Here is a 23,434-nt window from a genome sequence, read left to right as displayed (position 1 = left end):
CTGGGTTGGCACCACCCCATGCCGGGCCTCTTCTTCCTAGGCCCTTTAACCTCCGCCGAAACCTGGTTCTCATCGGTGCCCCTCTCCTGCGCGATCCCTCAAACACGTCTCCACATGTCTGCACTGTCCACACAGGACAGGGGTTTCCTTTCCAAGAGGCTGTGCGTCTTCCTGTGGGGCTACAAAGCTGGCTGGTGATTGGCTTTTCCACTTTCCATTTAATTAGAAACATTCTCTACTCAAGAGGCTGAGGTCGGACTGCCATTCAAGTTCAAGCCCAGCCTGGGCAACTTAGGCAGACCCTGTTTCAAAATAAAAAGGGCTGGGGGTGTAGCTCAGTGGTAGAGCACCTCTGGCTTCAATCACTAGTACCAGGAAAAAAAGAAATAGATTAGGACCATCCTCCCCAGGGTACCACCCTATGCAATGGCCACTCCAGGGTGCCAGGAAGGCTGTATTTTCTGAGATCCAAGGTTTTGTTCTTACCACTTAGGGGCCCTACTGCTGCACCTTGTGTGCCTGGACATTTTCAAATCTAAAGCATCTTCAGTTCCCCCCTCTCCAGCATCCCACAATTCTGCTGGATGAGCTGTGCTGCGGCGCTGCCAGGCCCCAGCCTTCCCCCTAAACCTCCCCTGGGTGGCTCCCAGTTCCCCTGACCTGGCATTCAAGGCCACTCCTGTGCTCAATCTGTCTCTCCTCTCCTGTTACCATACCTCAACGTGCCCTGAGCTCTGGCCACACTGAGGAGCCCCCGCGCTCCCCAGCCCCATGCTGCCTTCTGCCGCCCTGCCACCTGGCACATCTGCCCTGCCCCCGAATCCTCATCTTCCAAGAACCAAGTCAAATGCTGCCTCATCCGGGAAGCCCTACCTGACTGTCCTAGTGGGGGTCGACTCTCGTCTCCTGGGGAAGGAGCCTGCCCAGCCCCTCCACACATGGTGCTGAAGCAGCTGCCTTGTCCAGTGGTCACTGGTATCCCCTCTGTCCCAGTGTCCTTGTCTGTGTGTCTGTCTGTCTCCAAAGCTCTAGGGACAGGTTCTGAGTCCTCTCTGCAGGCTCAGGGCACGGCACAGCGCGGGCATGAATGAAAGAGGACAGGCCTGGAGTGGGGCCCGAGCTCGGGCTCAGTTGGGCACTAGTGTCGGCCATGGCTGCCCCAGAGCCCAAGGTTGGCCTTGACCTTGGGGTCCTGCTGCACAGAGTCCAGTCCTGCTGCTGCCTGCCTGGAGGTAATCCCTCTTAGATCATGGTCACAGCAGCCCCATTTCCTCTGCCACACAATCCCATTATGAGCCCTGCAGGATTTACATCCGAGACCCACCTTAAGCCCATCACTAACATATGGCATCCTGGCAGAGGAGGATGCCAGACGCCGTGAGCATCGGCTCACTCATTCATTCCCTCCTTCATTGAGCGACCTGCTCCTAGGCCTTGCTCTGGGGACCCCGCCTTGAGTCAGATCCCAACCTAGCACAGGAGGTGCTGTTAGAAAATAGCAAATATATATTGAGGTGGGGACGGGGACAGAGGGAATCACAGCGAGGGACTGTGGAGCCCAGATAAGGGGCCTCACTGGCCCTGGTTGGGAAAGGCTTCCTGAAGGAGGGACCCTGGCCCTGTGACCCTGGGGAGGGTCAGCCTTGCGTCAGTGAGCAGAGGAGAAACTGGCCTGGCGCTGGACGCTGCTGTGTGTAGTCTGATAAGAGCATGGACGGGGAGGGATTATCTGCTCTTGTTTACATGATTAAAACCAGACAAATACTTCCTTTATCTGGAAGAACGAAAGGGCTTTGGGGAAAAATCCTTTTGGCATCAAAACAAAGCACAAGCATTTCCTTAATTAATCTCTTGTCCTTCGCCTCACCCCCACCCCATCTCCACACCCCTGCACCAGCCACAGGCAGCGCTGCCTTGGGCCTGGCCTGCACGGCTGGACAGCGAGCTTGGTAGGGTCTGGCTGGCAGGAGGAGGGGAGAGGCGAGAGACCCATGGCCCCTCAATACAGCCTCCTGTGAGGGCAAGCCTGGCCCTAGGCACTAACCCAAGATGGCCCCAGGGTGGCTCCTCTGTGCAAGAGGCATCTCTCATGGCCCCATCTTGGAGGTGGGGATCCTGGGGCCCCAAGATGCAAGAGTGACTTACTGTCTAAGAGTCACACGGCCAGTTAGCAGAACTATAACCAGGTCCAGGTCAGGACGCCCAGCCCAGTGCCCGAACATAGGCGCTCACTCAGGAGGAGACAGTAGCCACCTGCTTGGAGCCAGCTCTTGCTGGACACTGGGGATTCACAGAGAAGCCAGACCTGTCCCTCCTCTCACCCAGTCCAGTGACAGACACACATAGGTAACAGACAGTGAGAATCAGGGTCACAACAGAGGAGGCTGGACGGGGGAGCCCCAGAATGGACTCCTACTTTTGGTGGAGAAGCAGGTCCTTGAAAAAGACTTCGCTGAAGACTTGGCACTGAGCCTGGGCTTCACGTGCAGCTTCTGAGAGGGAGGGAGCTGCTGGGTGTCACGGCGTGTACACAGGACTGAGATGTGAACGTGCTGGCTGGGTGACGCTGGGCTCAAGGGGCGAGACCAGAGGGAGCCTCAGGCCTGGGTCCTGAGGGCTCTCTAGAGAGTACAGGGGTGCCGGGCACAGCCAGGGCTGGAGCGGATATGCCCGAGTGCCCGCCAGGATGTGTGCCCCACAGACATGACCTTCTTGCCCCACCAGCTTAATGTCCGGCCTTGCCTCGTTGGATGCCAAGACCTCTAGCCGCCTGGGCATCCTCACCGTGGCTTACTACCTGTGGACCACCTTCCTGGCTGTCATTGTGGGCATCATCATGGTCTCCATCATCCACCCAGGCGGCGCGGCCCAGAAGGAGACCACAGAGCAGAGTGGGAAGCCCGTCATGAGCTCGGCTGATGCCCTGCTGGACCTCATCCGGTAACTGGCCTCCGCCCCCCTGCTCCGGTGCGCCTGCCTGTGCGGCTGGCCGGGGTGCCCACCCCCCTCCAGAGGGCAGCGCAGGGATGGGGCTGGGGCTGCTCTGGTGACCTGTGGTAACGAGGGGTGGGCACAGAGGTCCTAAAGAGGCCATTACCACCTGGTACCCTGAAGTCAATGACACGGCCCTGTGCCTGGCCCTGGGGCTCTGCTGGCTCATGCTGTGCCGTCTTCCCATCAGGCTGGAAGCAGGGGGCAGGGCAGGGCCCAGCAGGGTCAGTGAACAGCTGTGTGCACCTGGCCTGTGAGATGGAAGGCCCACAGTTATGGTTCTCCTCCTCTTTGTGTGTGTTGGGGCAGGGGTTACTGGGGATTGAAGCCAGAGGCATTCTACCTCTGAGCTATTTTCTCAGCCCTTTTTATTTTTTATTTTGAAACAGGGTTTTGCTAAGTTGCTGACGCTGGCCTCGAACCTGCAACTCTCCCGTCCTAGCAACCCAAGTACTGGGATTGCTGACGTGCCACCATGCCTGCTTTCTCTTCTTCGCGCTCCCTTTTTACAGATAAGGAAAAGGAGCTTAGAGAGGAGGTGTCATCCGGCAGGCAGGCGGTAGAGCCAGGACTTCAGGCCTGTCTGAAGTCCAGGCAGGACTGGACTCTGAACTCCCAGGACTGTGCTTCTTGCCACCCTCAGGATGCCAACAGGGCAGCTCCGCTGACCACGGCCCATGGACTGAGCCCTGGTCCCCAGGGACAGAGCCATGAGGGACCCCCAGGCTCCCAGCAGGCAGCCCTCCCCTACACCTCACCAGAGCAGCTCTACCAGGCCCCCCGAGGACGCTCAGTCTCCCCTGCCTGGAGGAATGGTCATTGTCTCTTAAAAGAGATAGACCCAAAAGTAGACAGAGACGACATGGGTGATGGTTTGGATGGCTGAGGGGAGAGGGCTGTCCCGGGGAGGGTGGCTGTGTGCAGGTCTTGAGCCTAGAGGGAATGGTATGGGGAACGGTCACAGCCGCCTGGCCCGGCCTGGTGTGACCACAGCAGGAGCTGAAGGGCAGCCGAAGACGCTGCCGAGACTCCAGCAGAACAGACCATGAAGGGCACCGTCCCCCAGGCTGAAAGCACATGTTCTCCTGAAGGCCACGGGAAGCGGCTTAAACACAGGAGTGGCAGGACCCGATTCAGGAGGCCTGCTGCCAGAGGGACCCTGGACCCGAGCATGGGCAGGGTGGGCTAGGATGGGGGCCATGGGACAGGGAGGGAGGGACAGACCATGGGCTGCCCAGCAGGAGGAGCGAGAGATGGAGGCCATCCGTCAGCCCTCGTTCATCTGTCAGCCCTCTTGCGGGACAGGTCAGCTGATGGCTGGCCAAGGGATCTGAAGCTCATGGGAGAGTCTGAAAGGATATGAGAAATTACCCGGGGTGAGGCGTTAGGTGACCTGGTGGTGGAGGGTCTCTCCAGACAAGCAGGTGTGGCCAGCACCACAGAGGCGCACAGGGGGAACGGCCTGGGGCTGACCGGCTGCCTCGTCACACTGCTCTGCAGCGTCCTCCTGGTCCCTCTCGTTTTCAAGTCAACGACACATGTAATAAGTCCAGGCTTAGAGGTAGAATGCCCCTCGGTTCCATCCTCAGTACTGAAAAAAAAAAAAATTGAAGCCTGTCTAATTTAAAGACTCGTCCCATTTAAAGTGAATCCTGCCTGAGCCTTGAGGCTCTGATTCAGGCTGGGAATCTGCAGCGGGCCGAGGGGCCTGGGGACGTCCTCTCTCTTTCTTGCTATGTCGCCAGTACCGGGTGGAGTGGCAGGGAGGGGTCTGCAAGATCCCCCTCTGCTGGGGATGGGTGAGCTGCTGCAGGGCTTCCTGATGGTTTTCCTTCAGAGAAACTTTTGAGGGTTCATTGGCGCCCCCAGCACTCATGTCTCTCACCAGCCAGGATGATCCCTGATCCATAGGGCCACTCACAGCACCCTCACCAGCCTGACCTCCAGTTAACCCCTCTGCTGGGGTCACCGTACCCCTCTGGGTGACCCTCTGGGGCAGGGTCCCTTCTGCAAGGGCTATATGTGGCCTGTGAAAAGTATACACACCTCTGCTAGCAGTGTGGGTCTTTCCTAGGGCCTTGGGACAGGAGGCAGGCGCCAGTCCCTACATTCCTCAACCCCTAAGGAACACAAGCCAGGTTCTCTGAGTAGTTCTCCTGGCTTAAAGCTGGGAGACACATGCCTCTCCTCCCTGTGGGGATAGACACCCAGCACTGCGTCTCCCCCTCTACCTAAAGAAACTCATCCAGGTGAGGTGGCAAATCCTATAATCCTAGTTCTTGGGAGGCTAAGATGGAAGAATCAGAGGTTTGAGGCTAGCCTCAGTAACTTAGCAAAACTCTGTTTCAAAATAAAAAAATAGAGGGTGCCTGGCATGGTGGTGAACGCTTGTAATCCCCGCGCTTGGGGGGCGGAGACAGGAGGATCGCGCAGGTTCAAAGCCAGCCATTCTGGCTTAAGAGACCCTGTTTCCAAATAAAAATATAAAAAATAGGTGTCTGGGAGTGTAACCCGGAGGTAGAAGGGTTACCAGGAACCCCAGTACCACAAATAAATAAATAAATAAATAAATAAATAAATAAATAATAAAATTAAAAAATAGAGGGTGATATATCTCAGAGGTAGAATATCCCTGGGTTTAATCCCCAGTACAAAAAAATAAATAAATAAAAAGAAAAGAAGCTTTCACCTTCTGTGTCAGTCACTGCTGTGTAACAAACCACCCAAGACTTAGGGGCTTAAAATAACCATTGGGTGTCCACAATCGGCTGGTGGGTCTGCTGGTCTGGACTGAGCTCACTCATGGTCTGCAGGAGGCTGGTGGCCCCTCTGTGAAACAGCTGGCCTAGGATGGCCGCGGCTGAGATGGTTCAGCTGGGCTGTGTGTGGTCTTCACACGTCAGCAGGCCAGCCTGACTTTATTCATGGAGGCGACAGGATTCCAGGAGAGAGATCACCTGGGCACCTTCTTGTGAGGAAGGTAGAAAAGAAAGAGAAAACAGAAACATGAAAGTGATTTTTTAAGCCTCTACTTTTGGCAAGTTCCCTAACTCAAGTCATGCGCCATATGCCACGTGCAAGCGTCCAGGGCAAGCCTTGTCACGGGCTCCTCCGGGGCTGTATGGCACTAGCGGAGCAGAAATGGGGGCAGGAAGGCAACCGGGAGAGCTGGTGTCCTGGCAGCCAGGACAGGAGGGATTCTGAGAAGCCTCATTTCTAAGACCCATTATTTCTAGGATTTGCTGCCTATGAATCATTATTTTTTAGACTCTATGATTCAAAACAGCTTTTGTACGTGGTGAAAGGAGTGGCCGGTGCTCGGGGAGCCCTGCCCTCCTGCCCTCCCTGCCCTCCTGCCCTCCCTACACTCCTCCTGCTCAGGGGCTCTGGATCCGGATGCACGTGTCACAGCCAAACATTCCAGAGTGTTCTCTGCTCTCAGCTGCTTCTCACATGGTGACAACTGGTCCTCCTGCTTTGAGGCTTTTGCTAGCTGGGCAGTGGGCCATCACCAGCACCATTTCTTGGTCAGAAAGTAAGGCTGCAGGAGGGATCACAATGCCTCCCGGGGAGTGGGGGAACAAGAACCCCAGAGACCTGCAGTCTCGTCTCAGTCTTGTCAGTAAAAAGCCACTGTGCGACCCCAGCCAGGCCAGGTCTTCTCCATAGCAGTTTCCCAGTGGTTTTTAAGATCCCTTCTCTCTATCTCTGTGGTTCTATGCACAAAGATCCACCACGAGCCGGCAAATCGCAGAAGCTCCTGGAGCAGGTTCTGGGCAGCTGGGCAGCGCCACAGCAGGAGGCACCGTGAATGTCGCAGGAGGGGCCAGTTAGCTGTCAGACATCAGGAGTGGGCACCTGGGGCAGGGGCAGGGGCATGTCTGCAATCCCAGTTACTCTGGAGGCTGAGGCAGCGGGGGCAAGTTTGAGGCCAGCTAGGGCAACTGAGCAAGAGCATGACTCAGAATCAAAGAAGGAAATAAAAAGGGCTGGGGATGGAGCTCAGTGATAGAGTGCCCAAGAGGTGAACTCCCAGGGCCAAAAAATGAGGGAGAGAGAGCAAGATAGATAATAGATAGATAGATAGATGATAGATAGATAGATAGATAGATAGATAGATAGATGATAGAGGTGTCAGCTGTAGCTGGGGATGTGGCTCAGTAGTAGAGTAGCATGATAAAGCCCTGGGTTCGATTCCCAGTACCACCACCGACAACAATAACAAAAGTTGGAACGGTTGGGCTGGAGAAGAACAGAGTGAGCAGGATACAGCTGGGGGCACGAAGGAGGGGTACGGCCACTTCCACTCCATCCACCCGCCTTCATGAAGCCCTTAGTCTGTGCAGGGGCATTGTGTTGGGAGCTGGGAGAGAAAGCACATGTCTCTGCATCAGGACTGTCCTCCATGTTAGGACAGAAAGAGGAGAAGGGTGTGAGGGACACGATTATCTGATGCTCAAGAGGCTGTGCAGGCAGTGGGGACAGCGGCAGGAGGGACCCGGGGTCTCCACCACACACACACACACACACACACACACACACACACCGTGCTCTGGCCCAGGTGCCTGGCAAGTGTTGATGACTGAATGAGAAAATGTAGGGCAGGAACAGGGAAACAAGGCCTGGGGGCAGATAGGACCATTGAAAAGCCAACGAGATGTGGGTGGGGGCAGCTGTACCGCTCACCTCTGGGGTGCAAAGGTCCATGCCTCAAAGTTGATTCCAGAGGAACACAACAGGCTGTGTCCCTGGATGACCCACCAAGACATGAATTCATTTCCCAGGGCTCCAAGTGGGGACTCCAGAAAACTGACGTCTACTCTCAGGGCGGCCTCGCAGGAAAAACCCAAGCGGAACACTAATCAGAGCTGGCCCTACTTCTTCTTCGTTTCTTTTTTTCCAATCTTATTAAAACACCACAGAGACTGAGTAATGACTTGGCTCCCTAGCTCCCAGTTACCATCTCAGAAACGGGATGAAGCTCTCGGAAGCAGCGTTTGTGTGAAAAAGAACAATCCCCACCTTTGGGTCGGGCGCATGAGGCTGGGGGCAAGTTGGGAACTGAGGCAGTGAGGGCCTACAATGGTAAATGAGGAGGGAAGCCTAGAGGCGGGCACTGGCTCTGCCTGGGGCCTGGGCAGCGTGTGTGGGTATTTGTGGGCATGACTGTTAATGTTTCCAGGCACAGTCTGTGTTTTATGTGGCTACCACCAAAAGCACAGGCTCTTGGGACAAACGGGAAGGCTTCCCTGGCTGTTCAAAGCCAAAAGAAATGCTGTATGTTTTCCCAATTATTATCAAAAGTATAATCCGCAATTAAATCTGCAGAATAAGTTTGCTGATTATTATTATGAGCAAACAGCACAGTCAGGACTTGCTTTGGGCTGCGAGTTACGAAAAACCTGCAACAGCAGACGCTTCCGTGAGGTCAAGCCTCGCATTCCCCCTGACTCTCCCTCCGGAGGCAGGCAGCTCCTGAGTATCTCAGGATCCCAGGCTCCGGCCACCTGTGCACTCTGCGTGCTCAGCATCTGGCTCCCATCATCGGCGGGTCTCATTTTAAATTGTCCTGATGTTAAAGGAAGTGATAAAAATGCCCTTAGTAGATATAAGTTCCACTTGGTTTCTTACCATCCTTCAAATGTTCTTTCATTTCTGCCCAAGCTAACACAGGCTTCCCTTAAGTTCCATTAGAAAACTGCCTCTCAGTAAACCTTGAACCTCCTGGGGCTGTACCGAGGAGAGATTCTCAAACTGTTTAACAATCCATGGACATCATCCAGCTGGTGACAGATGCCGGGGCAGGTGGGCTGCCACACCCTGGTGGGCTGTGCACACTGCCCAGGCACTAGCGCTGGCTCTGTGCTCTGGGTTTGCATGATGTCAGAAGTCCTTGCAGGCAGCAACCTTTGGGTGCATATAAAAAATCTGCGCCGGGCGTGGTGGTGGATGCTTGTAATCCCTGCGCTTGGAAGGCAGAGACAGGAGGATCACACAGGTTCGAAGCCAGCCTTGCTGGCTTAAGAGACCTTGTTTCCAAATAAAAATATGAAAAATAGGTGTCTGGGGGTATAGCCCAGTGGTAGAAGGGTTTCCAGGAACCCCAGTACCACCAAAAAAAAAAAAAAAAAAAAAAAAAAAGGAAAAAGAAAAAAAGAAATCTGCTTGCAACTCAGCTCTTGACCACTGCTTCTCTCGCACGTGACAAAGCTGAAATTCCTGGGGAAAAGGTAAATGACCATTGGGTCACAACACACCCATGACCAGCCTTCTGCCTTGAGAGCTTCTTTTCAGCCCTCTTCCTCCTGCCAGGTGGGTGCACAGAATCTGACTCTTAGCAGCAGTGAAAACAATTAGTTTCTGCCTCCAGGGGTGGCTGTTGGGGAGCCGAGGGAGCAATAACGCACACTTGCGTCCAGGAGTCTAATTCCATGCGTGTACAAGTTGAGCCTTGAAAGAGATTTGCCAAGAACAAGAGTAGGAGGGTGGTCCAGGCCGAGGGAGCAGGAGTGTGTGCCGCAAGCCTGTCCCCACAAGTGAAAATGGAGACAAAACCTTTGTTAGCAACTGATTTCAAATTGACTCCTAGGAGGGGATTAAAAAGACAAGGATATATGCCATGTGTGGTGGCTCACACTTGTAATCCCCGTGCTTGGGAGGCTGAGACAGGAGGATCGCGCAGGTTCGAAGCCAGCCTCGTTGGCTTAAGAGATCCTGTTTCCAAATAAAAATATAAAATAGGTCTGGGAGTGTATCCTGGAGAAGGCCCCTGGGTTCCACCCCCAGTACCACCAAAAAAAAAAAAAAAAAGACAAGGATATAGCCAGGCATGGTGGTGCACGCTTGTAATCCCTATGCTTGGGAGGTGGAGACAGGAGGATCACACAGGTTTGATGCCAGCCTTATTGGCTTAAGAAACCCTGTTGCCAAATAAAATATAAAATAGGTCTGGGAGTGTAGCCCGTAGGTAGAAGGGTTCCATCCTCAGTACCACCAAAAAAAAAAAAAAAAAAGACAAGGATATAAATGTTTTGAAGACTCTTGACATAAACTGAGCCTGGTGGCACAGGCCTGTAATCCCAAGATTTGGGAGGCTGAGACAAGAGGATTGCAGGTTTGCCACCAGCCTCAGCAATTTAATGAGGCCCTGGTTCTTTTTTTTCTTTCTTTCTTTTTTCTTTTTTTGGTACTGGGGATTGAACCCAGGGGCATTCTACCTCTGAGCTATACCCTTAGACCTATTTTTCATTCTTTATTTTGAAAGAAGGTCTCACTAAGTTGTGGAGGGCCTTAATAAGTATCTGAGGCTGGCCATGAACCTGTGATTCTCCTGTTTCAGCCTCCCAAGTACTGGAATTACAAGACTGTGTCATCATATCCACCTGGTATGTTTCAAAATAAAAACAGGGCTAGGGGTATAGCTCAGAGGTAGAATGCCTCTGGGTTCAATCCCCAGTACCACAAAAAAAAAAGAGGGAAAAAAGGAAGGAAAGAAGGAAGAAAGGAGACTCTGAACATGAACTGCTAAGTTGCTTTAGAGAAAGATCCCTTCCACATCCACCTGAGGGTACCTGTCTACCTGAACATCCTCAGCATGTATACTGTTATTTTCTTTTATGACTTGGTACTGGGAATTGAGCCCAGGGCTGTTCTACCTCTGAGCTACACCATCAGCCCTATTTTATTTTATTTTACTTTTAATTTTGAAGCAGGGTCTTACTAAGTGGCTGAGTCTGGCCTCCGGTGTGTGAACCTGCCGTCTCAGCCTCCCAAGTGCTAGGATTACAGGCACGTGCCACCGCGTCTAGCTATGTACTGTCATTTTATAGAACAGTTGATCTGATAGATAAAGATGTCTTTCCTGTAGTGATGAGGTCAAACATTTCTTAAAAGCTTTTTAGCCCATTTGCATCTCTTCCTTTGGAAACTAAATTGCCTGGAAACATCTATCATTTGCTTTTGGGGGTATTACTGGTTTTGTGGTCCATTTTTAATATATGCAACAAATATTTGCTGAGTGCCTGTTATGTGCCAAGCCCTCTTTCAGGCGCCAGGGACACAGCGGGGAAGAAAACAGAGGTCTCTGCCCTCCAGGGAACTGATATTCTGATGAGAGGAGACAGACGGTGAACACCGAAACAAGGGCAAGATTTATAAAAGCTCTTTATAGATTTAGGATGATAACGCTTGGTCATTTGTATCATAATCTATCTAACAGCGCTTCTTATTTGCTTTATAATTGTATCTGTATTGTAATCTGTCCTACAGAGCTTCCTAATTTTTTTTAAACTTTCATTTTAGCAAACAGCACTGCAAAGAAAATTAAGACCACATCCCCCTCCCCCGCTTCCCTGAATGTTAGCATCTTACATAACCGTGATGTTTCGTCAAAGCGAAGACGTTAAATTGGTACCACACCATTAACTAAACTACAGATCTCATTTACATTGCACCAGTTTTTTCCCCCCTTAATGTCCTTTTTATCTGTTTCAGGATCCAATCTAGGATGCTGTGTTGTGCTTAAAAAGTTCTTAATTTTAATGTAGTAATATTGGTTTTTTTTTTTTTTTTTTTTTTTTTACTGGGGGTGGAACCCAGGGACTTTCTACCTCCGGGCTATACTCCCAGACCTATTTTTATATTTTATTTGGAAACAGGGTCTCACTAAGTTGCTGAGAGCCTCACTCAGTAGCTGAGGCTGGCTTTGAACCTATGTGATCCTCCTGTCTCAGCCTCCCAAGTGCAGGGATTACAAGCATGCGCCACCACGGCCGGCATATTGATTGATTTTTTTATTGCTCATTTTGTACTTCCATATTCTGAGAGATGATAAAATATCTATCTATTCTAGTTTTCGTTTATTTATTTATTTATTGTTGCTGGGGATTGAACCCAGGGAGGCTGTAGCACTCGCTATATCCCCAGCCCTTTTTTGTGTGTCTGTGGTACTGGGGATTGAACTCAGGGGTATTATCTCTGAGCTATACCCCCAGCCCTTTTAATTTTGAAATAGGGTCTCACTAAATTGTTGAAGCTGGTTTTGAACTGGCAATCTTCCTGTCTCAGTCTCCCAAGTACTGGGATTATAGGCATGAGCCATCACGCTTGGCTCCTAGCCCCTTTATTATTATTTTTTGGTGGTACTGGGGTTCCTGGAAGCCCTTCTACCTCCGGGCTACACTCCCAGACCTATTTTATATATTTTTTTATTTGGAAACAGGGTATCTTAAGCCAGTGAGGCTGGCACCGAGCCAGCGCGATCCTCCTGTCTCAGCCTCCCAAGCGCGGGGATTACAAGCGTGCGCTACCACGCCCGGCTCCTAGCCCTTTTAAAATGCTTATTTTGAGACAAAGTCTAAGTTTCCCAGGTTGACCTAGAATGTGTAGTCCTCCTGCCTTGGCCTCCTGCGTAGCTGGGTTCATAGGCATGTGCCTCCACGCTTGGCTTCTGGGTTCATTTTTTTTTAATTACTTATTTCTTGAAACTATTGGAATTTATTTTGGTTCAAAGTGTTTAATAAGGATCTAGGATTTATTTTTCAAACAGCTGGCCAGATGTATAGTACTTAGTGATGAATCCTCCGATTTCTCACTAATCTGTGCTGTAGTTTTTATCAAACATGAAATACTTGTATGCCCCGGGTTCTGTTTCTGGACCACCTGTTCTGTTGAGTATCCTACTAATGGGTATGTTAGTGCCACATTGGTTTTACACTTACGTTTTTATTATATGTTTTTTGTATTTTCTAGGACAAGACTGCTTCCAGGTTTAGCTTTATAATAAGATGTAAACAAAAATACAATCAGCTCTTTGCATCCAAGGATTCCATGTCCATGGTCTCAACCACAAATCAAAAGTATTCGAAGGGAAAAACTGCATCTGTACTGAACATGTGCAAGGTCTCCCCTTCTGCTTGTCATTATTCTCTAAACATCATAACTATATTACATTTATATTGTCCTAAGTATTATAAGTAATCTAGAGATCATTTAAAGTGTCCTGGAAGATGTATGTAGGGTATATGCCAGTGCACCATTTTATATAAGAATCTTTAGATGTTGGTGTGCACGGGCATCTTGGGACCAATCCCTGTCCCAGGGGATGAGTGGAATGACCCCACTTATGTTCCAGGTTCTGTGTCAGGCCTACAGATAGGAAATGAACAACCAAGACTTGCCTTCGAGGAGGCCACTGTATAGGAAGGCAGCCGGGTCTATGGCTGGCTGAGCCGTGGTGTGGGGAGCAGAGGTAACCCACCCAGCAGGGCCCGGGTCTGCCTGGGCAGTCAGGCAGGTCTGGGCAGAGGACACGGTGCTCGACCGTGATGGATTTGAGAGGCAGGCAGTCATTCCAGGCAGAGGGAGCTGGAAAGGAACAAGTGTGGTCAGGAAGCTTAAGTGCTGCGGTGGGGCCGGCAGTGTGGACAGGTGAGACCTCAGAGGGAACAGGCCCCAAAGGCCTTGGCTGCCCAGGCAGGTGGAGGGCTGGCCTGGAGGGCCCTCCCGTCCTGGGCTCTGGAATGCTTCAATTGTTGACTCTCTTCTCAGGAACATGTTCCCAGCCAACCTGGTAGAAGCCACATTCAAACAGGTGAGCAGGTCCTTGGGCAATGGAGGGGCAGGGCATGGTACGGGGTGAGAGGGGCAGGAGAGGCAGGTAGGCAGGGCCAGCCGAGGCCAGGTTAGAAAGACAGCCAGCCTCCCTGACTCCTGAGGAGGCAGGATGCCTGAGGAGGGGAGATAGATGAAGATAGATGGATGGAGGAATCCCAGTTCTCTTTTGGGTTAAATACTAATAATCCCTGCCCTGCCCACCTCACAAAGGTGCTGCCAATTGAATAGGATATGAAGAGACACAAAGGTGCCCTCATAATATTATTGTTGTGGCTTTAATGACAACACTGGGCCTGACTCCTTCCTGGTTGGGATGTCGCCCTCCAGTACCGCACGAAGACCACCCCGGTCGTCAAGTCTCCCAAGGTGGCCCCAGAGGAGGCCCCTCCCCGGCGGATCCTCGTCTATGGGGTCCAGGAGGAGAACGGCTCCCGTGTGCACAACTTCGCCTTGGACCTGACCCCGGCCCCTGAGGTGGTTTACAAGTCAGAGCCTGGCACCAGCGACGGCATGAACGTGCTGGGCATTGTCATCTTCTCCGCCACCATGGGTGAGCACCGCCGCCCGCCCCAGCAGTGCCCAGAGCCCTCCTCCCGGGATCCTGCCATCCAGTTACCTGAGTGACCGGAGCCCTCTGCTCTTCTAAGGCCCCATTCCATGACCGAGGGCATGTCCAGCCCCCCAGCTTGAGCCATGGGGGCCTCACTGGGGGCTCCCTTCCCTGGGGGCTGGTTCCCCACCAGGGCACTGACTCTCCTCATCCTTCCTGGCCCAGTCGTCCCAGCAGCTGTCCCTGGACCTTTCACCGAGGCCTGAAAGGGTGGGGCAGGGCGCCGCCCTGTATTCAAAGGCCCCGCACCCCGTCCCATCCACAGGGCTTCTCACTGGCCAGCTCCACTCCCTACATTTCTTGGGGCCCCACAGTGGGCTCCCTGACCACCTCTTCCCCTTGCTACTCTTCCCTGGCTCCCAAGGGCCCCAACCAGAAGCGATTTACCGTGAAGCCATAAAACTCCAGGCACAGGGCCCCTCTTTTCTACAGGACCCTTCTGAGGCCTGTACCTTTTATTTTTAGTTTTATATTCTTGTTCTTAAAAAGGGCCTCCAAGCTGGGCGTGGTGGTGCACACTTGTAATCCCTGTGCTTGGGAGGCAGAGACAGGAGGATCGTGCAGATTCGAAGCCAGCCGTGCTGGCTTAAGAGACCCTGTTTCCAAATTAAACAAACAAACAAACAATATATATATATATATATATATATATATATATATATATATATATATATATATATAATTAGGTCTGGAAGTGTAGCCCAGAGGTAGAAGGGTTCCATCCTCAGTACCATCAAAAAAAAAAAAAAGGCCCCCAAACTGTATAGCTTCAGACTCCAAAAACCTATAATACTATAATATGTCTCTTCCTGCAGTACCCCCTGCCCCAAACACACCCCAAACCCTTTTTCTTCTTGGGGGAGAACTCGGAACCCTCAGCACTGAACTGCCCCGTGAGCCTGTTGTCTCCTGCCTCCCTCACTTCTCCACACCATTTTCTTCTCAAGTAACAAGCCGCGCCATCCTCCCAGCTGCTCACACAAGAAATCTGGGTTCTCTCTCTCCCTCACCTCCGCCCCAGCCCCACTCTAAATCAGGTCTGCGGGGGATTCTCCCTCCCATTAGGTATTTCCCTCGCCACCACCACTGCCCCGCTCAAGGCCGACTGGTCCCTGCAAATGCTGCCCAGGAGTCCCTGCCCCCCACTCATGACCCCTCCCGGGCATTCTCCTGCCCCCCACTCTCGACCCCTCCCAGGCGTCCTCCTCCAAGGGCGGCAACTCTGTCACTGCACTTGGAAGGAAGCCACACCCCCAGCCCAGCCGCCTCCCTCGTGCCCTCCTCCCTGACACCTTTCTCCTCCTCCAGGGGCCTCCCGCCCCCCAGACTGGGCCAGGCACCCCGGGATGTGCATTCTGTGCCCAGGTTACTCCTTGGTCAACACTACCCTCTTGCATTGTGTAACTGGGTAATCGTGTGGCGTCTGCGCGGCACCCTCCTCAGCTCCCTGCCGGCAGAGACCCACCTGACTTGTCTCCATGTACCCCTGGAGCCTGCACAGCCACTGGGTAGAGCAGAGCTCGGCAAAACCTGCTGGAGGGATGAGTGAACGGTGACAGATAAGGATCTGATTGTCTTGGCTGAGACCCCAGGCAGGCAGAGGGGCCAGGACCTCAGTGTGCGGCAGGCCGGTGCCGGGACGCCCTTGAGCACACCTGACAGCCAGCCCCCATGCTGGACGTTCCTCCCTCCGGGCAGCAGCCTTGCTCAGGGATGGAGCGCTATCGGCAGAGCAGAGGAATCCCTCGGTGTCTGAGCAGGTGTAACCATTCATGTCTCAACGTGTGTTTGTGCATGTGTGCCACATCGGTGTGGGCCGACATCCGTGTGCACTCACCACACCTGAGTGTGTCCATCTCTCTCTGTGCTGTGTCTATTGGGTGGCTCTGAACCGGGCTTTCTGGTTCCTCAACACAACCTCCTTTCTCTGCCCCTCCCTGGGGCTGGTATGTGGCTGGCGCTAAGGTGTAGTTGGCTTTGCTGTGGGGGACACCACTGTCACACCCCAGGCCCCATGCACAGTAGCTCCCAGCCAGCCAGAGTCTTTGGATGCCCCCCCCCCCCCGCCCAAGAGATCTAAGCAGAGGCCAGGAGGGGCAGCAAGTGCTCGGGAAGCCTGGGTCTGCCTCAGCCAGGCGGTGACAGGTCAGGCGGCCAGGGCTAGGCCCAGCGCCACCAACTCTGGCCTCTGCTGCCATCCAGGCAGGGACCCTTCACCACTGATGGCCACACTCTGGATCACAGGGGAAGGGCCCTCCTCTGGAGCCTCACAGGCTTGGGTTCAAATCCCCACCTCACCCCTCCCTGGAGCTACCCCACGCCCTCTGAGCGCGTGACATGAACTTCACACTGTGAAGGCGGCCTCAGAGCGTGCTCAGGCTGTGGGTCTTATCAGAAGGGGAGACAGAGCTGACCTCCCGGTCACGCGTGGTCTCCACTGCACTCAGTGTGAGTGTTGAAGGGAAGCCCAGGGCAGGCGGGGACAGTGGGTTTCTGGGACAGCGTTAGCATCATTCTCTCAGTGGCTTTGTGGGGTGTCCACCATGTGCCCACTGAGGAGCTGCATCCTGCCCTCACGGAGCCAATCTGTCTGAGAAGACAAGGAGGAAAAGCAGACAGATGTGAGAACACAAATACCAGTCGTAATAAGTGACAGGAAGGAGTCAGGGAGACGGAAGACAGGAAAAAATGGAGACTTGGCCCAGGGACTAGAGGGGGGACTCCATGTGTATGGAGAGCTGAGTTAACCGCATGGGCCAAGGCCCTGAGGCAGCAGGGAGCTCGCTGTGTTCTTTTTCTTTCTTTATTTGGGGGGGGGGGGTCTGGGGATGGAACCCAGAAGCATTTGACCTCCGAACTACACCCCCTGCCCAATTTTTTATTTTTTATTTTGAAACCGGGTCTCACTGAGTTGCAGAGGGCCTAAGTAGCTGAGGCTGTCCGCGAACCGCGATCCTCCTGTCTCGGCCTCCTGAATGCTGGGATTACAAGCATGCGCCACCACGCCCGGCTCGCTATATTCTAGTAACCTGGAGAAAGCCAGCGAGGCCAGGCCATGGGGATAGAGCGGTGGGGGGAGGAAAAGCAGGACCAGCAGAGGAGAGAGCGACGGTGGGTCAGAGAGACAACCAAAGCCGGAGGGGCTCCATCGTGGTCCAAGTACAGGGCACGTCACGGGGTGCTGTGTTGGGAGCATTTTTATCAAGAGGCGCCATCTGCTTCATGGGGAATAGCTTAGAGAGCGGGACGAGAGCCCTGCTGGTCCACTGGTGGAGGCTGAGGAGAGAGGGCATGGAGGGGAAGCACTGGCCCACCGAGGCCACTGAGGAAGCAGCTGGGGCCAAGGCCCATGCGCATGTTCGTGTGTTTGTGCACGCGCACATATGTGTGTGTGTGTATGTGTGTGCATACACATGCACGCAGGTCTGGCCCGGCCCTGCATGACGCACTGTGTCCCCATAGGCATCATGCTGGGCCGCATGGGTGACAGCGGGGCCCCCCTGGTCAGCTTTTGCCAGTGTCTGAATGAATCAGTCATGAAGATCGTGGCAGTGGCTGTGTGGTAAGCCTCCTCCAGGGAGCGTCCTCCCTCACCCCTCCCGCCCCTCCTGACATGCGCAGGTGGAGGTCCACCACAGCCCATCTGGTCCTCAGCTCCTTTAGAGGCCTCGCTGTGTTCACCTGGATCCCCCACCCCTGACCAGGCCTAGTCCCAGCCCCTGGTCTGCCACTTCTGGCCTAGCCTGGAGGAGAGCTAAGCGTTCAGCCTGGCTCTTCTGCTCCACTGGCCTCAGTTTCCCCATACCACAGAGCCTCCTCAGCTCAACTTTTGGAGACAGTATGCCCTGGAAGAGAGAACCAGCTGCCAATCCTTGGTTCCAAGTTCAGACCTTAGGAATCCTCTAGTCAGAGGGGAAACTCAGGCCTGACGCCGTCCCCAGAGGAGCTGTGGCATTGCTGGGGCTGTAGTGGGGCCCCCCAAGGGCAGAGCTCCTCCTCAGAGGCATGGAAGGGGGGCAGTGGGGCAAGAGGCTGTTCAGGGCAGGGGTGGCTGAGGCCGGGCACCGAGATTAGTCTCATTCAGCCATCGGGGAGGCTCGGGGGCCAGGCCACACAGAGACACAGCATCAGGGCCACGTGGGCCCCTGTGCCCGGCTGGCACTGAGCCAGCGCTGCTGCAAAACCCCCCCCCCAGGTACTTCCCCTTCGGCATCGTGTTCCTCATCGCTGGCAAGATCCTAGAGATGGATGACCCCAAGGCGGTGGGAAAGAAGCTGGGCTTCTATGCCATCACTGTGGTGTGCGGGCTCGTGGTCCACGGCCTCTTCATCCTGCCTCTGCTCTACTTCTTCATCACCAAGAAGAACCCCATCGTCTTCATCCGCGGCGTGCTCCAGGCCCTGCTCATCGCGCTGGCCACCTCCTCCAGGTAGCCCTGGTGAATGGGACTCTGTCCAGCTGTCCAGCTGTCATTGCTCCACAGCCATAGAGCCACGACTTGCTACACAGACCCAGGGCCAGCAACAAGACCTAGTCAGAGAGCTAATGCTTGGAGCCCTGCCTGTCTGAATCACTTGGAGGCTTCCTCTACCCACAATCCCCAGTGCTCACCCAATCTGAATGGGGCAGAGAGAGCGGAAGAATTGGCCCCACTCTAGGAGATAGGCCCTGCACTGTCCCAGGGGCTCTGCCTGTCCACGGCCCCTGGGACATCTGCCTGGTGCCCTGTTCCAAACTTGGCAGTGTCACTAGGCAGCAGGGATCCGAATCACAGCTCCCTGTGCACTAGCTGCATGCATGAGGGAGGCCAGCCAGGTCTCTGTGTCCTCACATTTTGACTGGGCCATCAGAGCCTCTACCTCACAGGGTTGTGGGAGGCAGAGATAGTCCAAGGAAGTAGGAAACCAGTGGAGCCAGATGAAGCCCCGCCCGGCCCAGCGGCCTCAGGGCCTCAGGCCTCTGGAGTGCATGAGGCCAGTGCAGCCCAGGCACCGGGCACAGGGAGGAAGGAGGCGGTCACTTACCGAGCACCGGGACCTGGGAGGAAGGCTGAACTTTCTACATCCCAAGCCCACCTTCCTGGCCTGAAGACCTCGCCCTTCCCCGCAGCCCTCCCTGCCTTCTCTCCCTGGCCTCAGCTTCCTGGCCTGAGAAATGCCCACCAGCCTCTTTCCCAGGCAGCAGAAGCGCCTCCACAGGGCTCAGTGCCCGACTGAGGTTGGAAGCACTGCGTGGCTCGATCCTCCCATAGCTCCATCCCCATCTGGGGATCATGTGGGACATAAAACCACAGCACAAAGTGAAGGAGACTGCGGGGCCCTTGGCGGGAGGCTGGACTCCAGGCCCAGGCAGTCCGGCGCAAAGCCCCCGTAATTCGCCACTTCAGCAGCTCTTGGCCCAACAGGCGGCATCATGCCAGCTTCCTCTCTGCCCAGAGGAGCCAAATGAGGGGCAGCATGTGCCTGGGGCCCAGTGGGCGCTGCGTCCCTGCTGTCCCTCCTGTCCCAGGCAGACCCCGGGCCCATCCCTGCAGCCTCCTGTCAGGACGTCTGTTCTCCACACCAGGCAGGGTGGCTTCCTGTCAGGGGCCCCAGGTGCCCTGGAGGAGGGTGGTGGGCAGACACTGGCCCCTCTGCCGCAGCTCAGCCACCCTGCCCATCACCTTCAAGTGCCTGCTGGAGAACAACCACATTGACCGGCGCATCGCCCGCTTCGTGCTGCCGGTGGGGGCCACCATCAACATGGACGGCACCGCACTCTACGAGGCAGTGGCTGCCATCTTCATCGCACAGGTCAACAATTATGAGCTGGACTTCGGCCAGATCATCACCATCAGGTACGTCCTGACACCTACACCCTGGAGGGGCCTCTGAGTCCAGCGAGGGTGAGGGGCTCACACTGAGCCACCATGGGGTCATACTGAGTCAGCTTGGGGGGCAGAGTACGAGCTGGGCCGCTGGGCAAGGGAGCCAAGACAGGAGGGAAGCGGACACCCAGGTGGGCACAGGGGCAGGACTGAGGCTAGATCCTAGGGCAGGGTGCTAGGGTGGGCAGAGGCTGGACACCAGACCCCAGAGCAAGGCAGGGGGGTGCTCTGCTGGTGGCCGATCAGAGTCTCTGAGTGGCTCTGAAGCTACAGAGGCTCATACGTTGACCTTCACAGCAACCCGGCTTCTCCTGAGGCCAAGGGCGGGGACCCCTGGGTCACAGGACCATGAGCAGTAAAGGGCTCCCCTGAGCATCCCCCATGGGACATTCCTAGCGATCCTCAGCCCTGGACGGCTGTCCCAGAGGCCCTGGCATTCTGACCTCCTCCTGGGATCCAGGGTCCTGACAGGCACCCCACCACCTCCTGCTCCCCCTTTTTCTCTCCCTGGCCCCCACAGCATCACAGCCACTGCGGCCAGCATTGGGGCTGCTGGCATCCCCCAGGCCGGGCTTGTCACCATGGTCATCGTGCTCACCTCAGTGGGACTGCCCACTGACGACATCAACCTCATCATCGCCGTGGACTGGGCTCTGTGAGTGCCCCCCAGCCCTACCCCTCGGAGAGGGCAGCAGGCAGCAGGGTAGAAAGCTGAGTCCCTTCCCTGGGCTGGAGGGCCAGGGAACTGCCACGCCTGGTACCATAGCAGAAGTGTCTCATTCAGCAGGGCCCAGAATTCAAATGAAGCTGGAAGCCAGGCCAAAAAAAAAAAAAAAAAAAAAAAAAAAGGCTGGGAGCCGGGTGTGGTGGTGCACACTTGTAATCCCAGCACTTGGGAGGCTGAGACAGGAGAATCACACAGGTTCTAAGCCAGCCTCAGCTACTTAGTTAGGCTCAGAGGTAGGATGCCCCTGGGTCCAATCCCCAGGAACACAAACACACACATTAAAAAAGAAACAGGAGCCCCTTTGTTAAAAAATTATAAAGGATTTCAAGATGGCAGCCGCAGAGTATTGAACCAAGCTGTCCCTTCTGAGCCCTGTGGTGCAGCCACATGCCCACGAGCCAGCCCTGCATCAACCCAGTTCAGCACCAGCAAGGGGTGAGAGTGGGGGCTCTGCTGGCCTCCCAGTCACTGCCGGTGCCTCTGCCGCAGAGGCCTCGCTCCCTGGGCTGAGCGCGGCCCTCCCTGACACTTACTGCCCCCCTTGGCTCCCAGGGACCGTTTCCGCACCATGATCAACGTGCTGGGAGACGCGCTGGCCGCAGGGATCATGGCTCACATTTGCCGGAAGGACTTTGCTCGGGACACGGGTGCAGAGGTGAGAGCAGCCCCCGCCCATCCCAGGCCCAACAGGAGAGTGGAGCTGGCTGGAGTGGCAGAGCACTATATCGTCTACCCGCTGGCTGGGTGGCCTTCAAAGTCCCTCCATGACTCTGGGCCTCGGTCTCCTTGTCTGTTACGGTGGCTGACTAGCCCCTCTAATCTCTATGTGCTGAGTACCTGCCAGGGCCAGCACATAGTCTAGACGTAAGAGAGACAGTGAGAACGAAACAGAGCATCTCAGCCCGGGGAGCCCACATCCAACTGTCCTGCTAGATCAACCCCAGTGTTCTTAGGGCTGCATGGCCTCCAGGGCTCTGTCTACAGCCACAGGAGGAGGCTGCCCCTCTCTTTCCCCATCATGAAGCTGAAGCTGAGGCTCAGGCAGGGGGAGCCACCAATTCACTGGCTAGACCCCATGGGCCAGGACCCCTTAAGATGCTCTGGGTAAGAGGCAGGGCATCTTGGAAACTGGCATTCAGGGAGCCTGCAACCTGCTGGGGCCGCCCAGGGTATGTGCAGATAAATCCCTCTCGGGGTCCCAGCCCCAAGCTCCGCTGCTCCACCCGTCCACCTTCAGTGCTCCTTCGGCTATCAGGCCTGTTCCCCCTCCCCAGAAACCACCACCCTGCGAGACCAAGCCCATGAGCCTCCAGGAGATCGTGGCGACCCAGCAGAATGGCTGTGTGAAGAGTGTGGCGGAGGCCTCAGAGCTGACCCTCGGGCCCGCCTGCCCCCACCATGTCCCTGTACAGGTGGAGCAGGAGGAGGAGCTGGCCACCACCAGTCTGGACCACTGCACCATTGAAATCAGCGAGCTAGAGACCAATGTCTGAGCTTGTGGGGCTGCAGCGGCCTGGCAAGGCCTTGGGGGCCGGGGGCAGGATCTGAACTAACGGCTCACTTGGACAGCTGATAGGGCCTGGGCTCACATGTGCTCCCTGCCCTGAGAGGTGGGAGTTAGCCCTGCTGATGGGGAATGGGGTCTCAGAGAGGGGAAGGCATATGAGGAGCCCCCGCCAGGGAGCGTGGCCTGCAGAGCCCAAGCCCTAGCCGTGAACACTTCTGCCCCGTGAGCCTGTGAGAGCACTGGGCCAGAGCTACTGTCCCCAAGTTCTGGATGACAGACTTGAGGTTCTAGGAGCTGATAACACTTGCTCAAAGTCTCAAGCAAGCAATGTCCACGCCAGGACGCTAATGCAAGTCTCTCGGGGCCTGCCCACTCCCTCCTGGAGGAAAGGGCTCTGCCCCTCTCCAGACCCCCCTGCCATTACTACTTACAGGTTAGGGAGACAAAATAACTTGGTCCTGGTTTCTGCCCCATTTGTGTCCAGGCCCAGGCCTGCCCCCCACACCACCCCATAGCAGGTGGCCTCAGCCCAGCAGCCATCCCCAGGGCAGACCTCTTCCAAGGCCAGAACCCACTGCCCTCCAGTGCTGTGGCCACCAGCCTATCCACCTGCGGCATCTCTCGGGGCCTTTCTGATATGGAGGCATTGGTCTTCATGAGGGCTGGAAGGCTCTGTTGGCCCTGCAGGCCAGCCTCCCGTGGGACAGGTGGCCATGCAGGGCCCCAGGGAGGGGTCTCTGCATGGGGCGCTCCAGCCAAGCTGCCAGTGGCGCCCCGGGGTCAGACTCCCCAAAGGCCTACGCAGGAAGGTGGAGTCAGAGTATCCCTTTCCGTGTTTGCAAATTAAGCAATAATTCAATAAAGGTGTCTTGTTTTTTGAGCCTTGTGGGCTTAGAGACCGCACACATGGGCAGCACTTCTTCCCTGGGGCTAACGTCTGCAGTCAGAGTACCAATGGGCCTGTTGTGGTGGCTGTAAGGAGGACAGGCCTGTTGGAGCAGTCACATGCAGAAGACAGTGAGGACCGGCTTGCCGAGGGGCCTGTGGCTGGAACTTATCCCTGGGAGACAGATTATTCTGCTCCTGGCTGGGCTTGGCTGCAGGCGGGCCCTGCGATCA

The 23,434-nt window shown here is 55.1% G+C and overlaps 1 protein-coding gene across 1 annotated transcript in view; it reads left to right on the top strand.

Annotated features, from left to right (window-relative positions):
- The window catches only part of SLC1A7 (solute carrier family 1 member 7), a gene marked incomplete at both ends in the record, with an annotated part of 46,274 nt that extends 23,973 nt beyond the window's left edge, over positions 1–22,301 (top strand). The window contains 9 exons of the mRNA XM_080692991.1: positions 2,725–2,940; positions 13,540–13,582; positions 13,933–14,155; positions 17,678–17,777; positions 18,411–18,644; positions 19,857–20,051; positions 20,602–20,736; positions 21,361–21,463; positions 22,083–22,301. Of these exons, the coding sequence (XP_080549117.1) occupies positions 2,725–2,940; positions 13,540–13,582; positions 13,933–14,155; positions 17,678–17,777; positions 18,411–18,644; positions 19,857–20,051; positions 20,602–20,736; positions 21,361–21,463; positions 22,083–22,301 (1,468 nt within the window). The remainder of the gene's footprint in view (positions 1–2,724; positions 2,941–13,539; positions 13,583–13,932; positions 14,156–17,677; positions 17,778–18,410; positions 18,645–19,856; positions 20,052–20,601; positions 20,737–21,360; positions 21,464–22,082) is intronic.
- Positions 22,302–23,434: the final 1,133 nt, after the last annotated feature.

The sequence above is a fragment of the Muscardinus avellanarius genome (genome assembly GCF_963383645.1).
Source record: "Muscardinus avellanarius genome assembly, chromosome: 3".
NCBI classification, from domain to species: domain Eukaryota; kingdom Metazoa; phylum Chordata; class Mammalia; order Rodentia; family Gliridae; genus Muscardinus; species Muscardinus avellanarius.
Note: the sequence above shows the minus strand (reverse complement) of the source record. Positions and strands in the feature narration are given on the sequence as shown.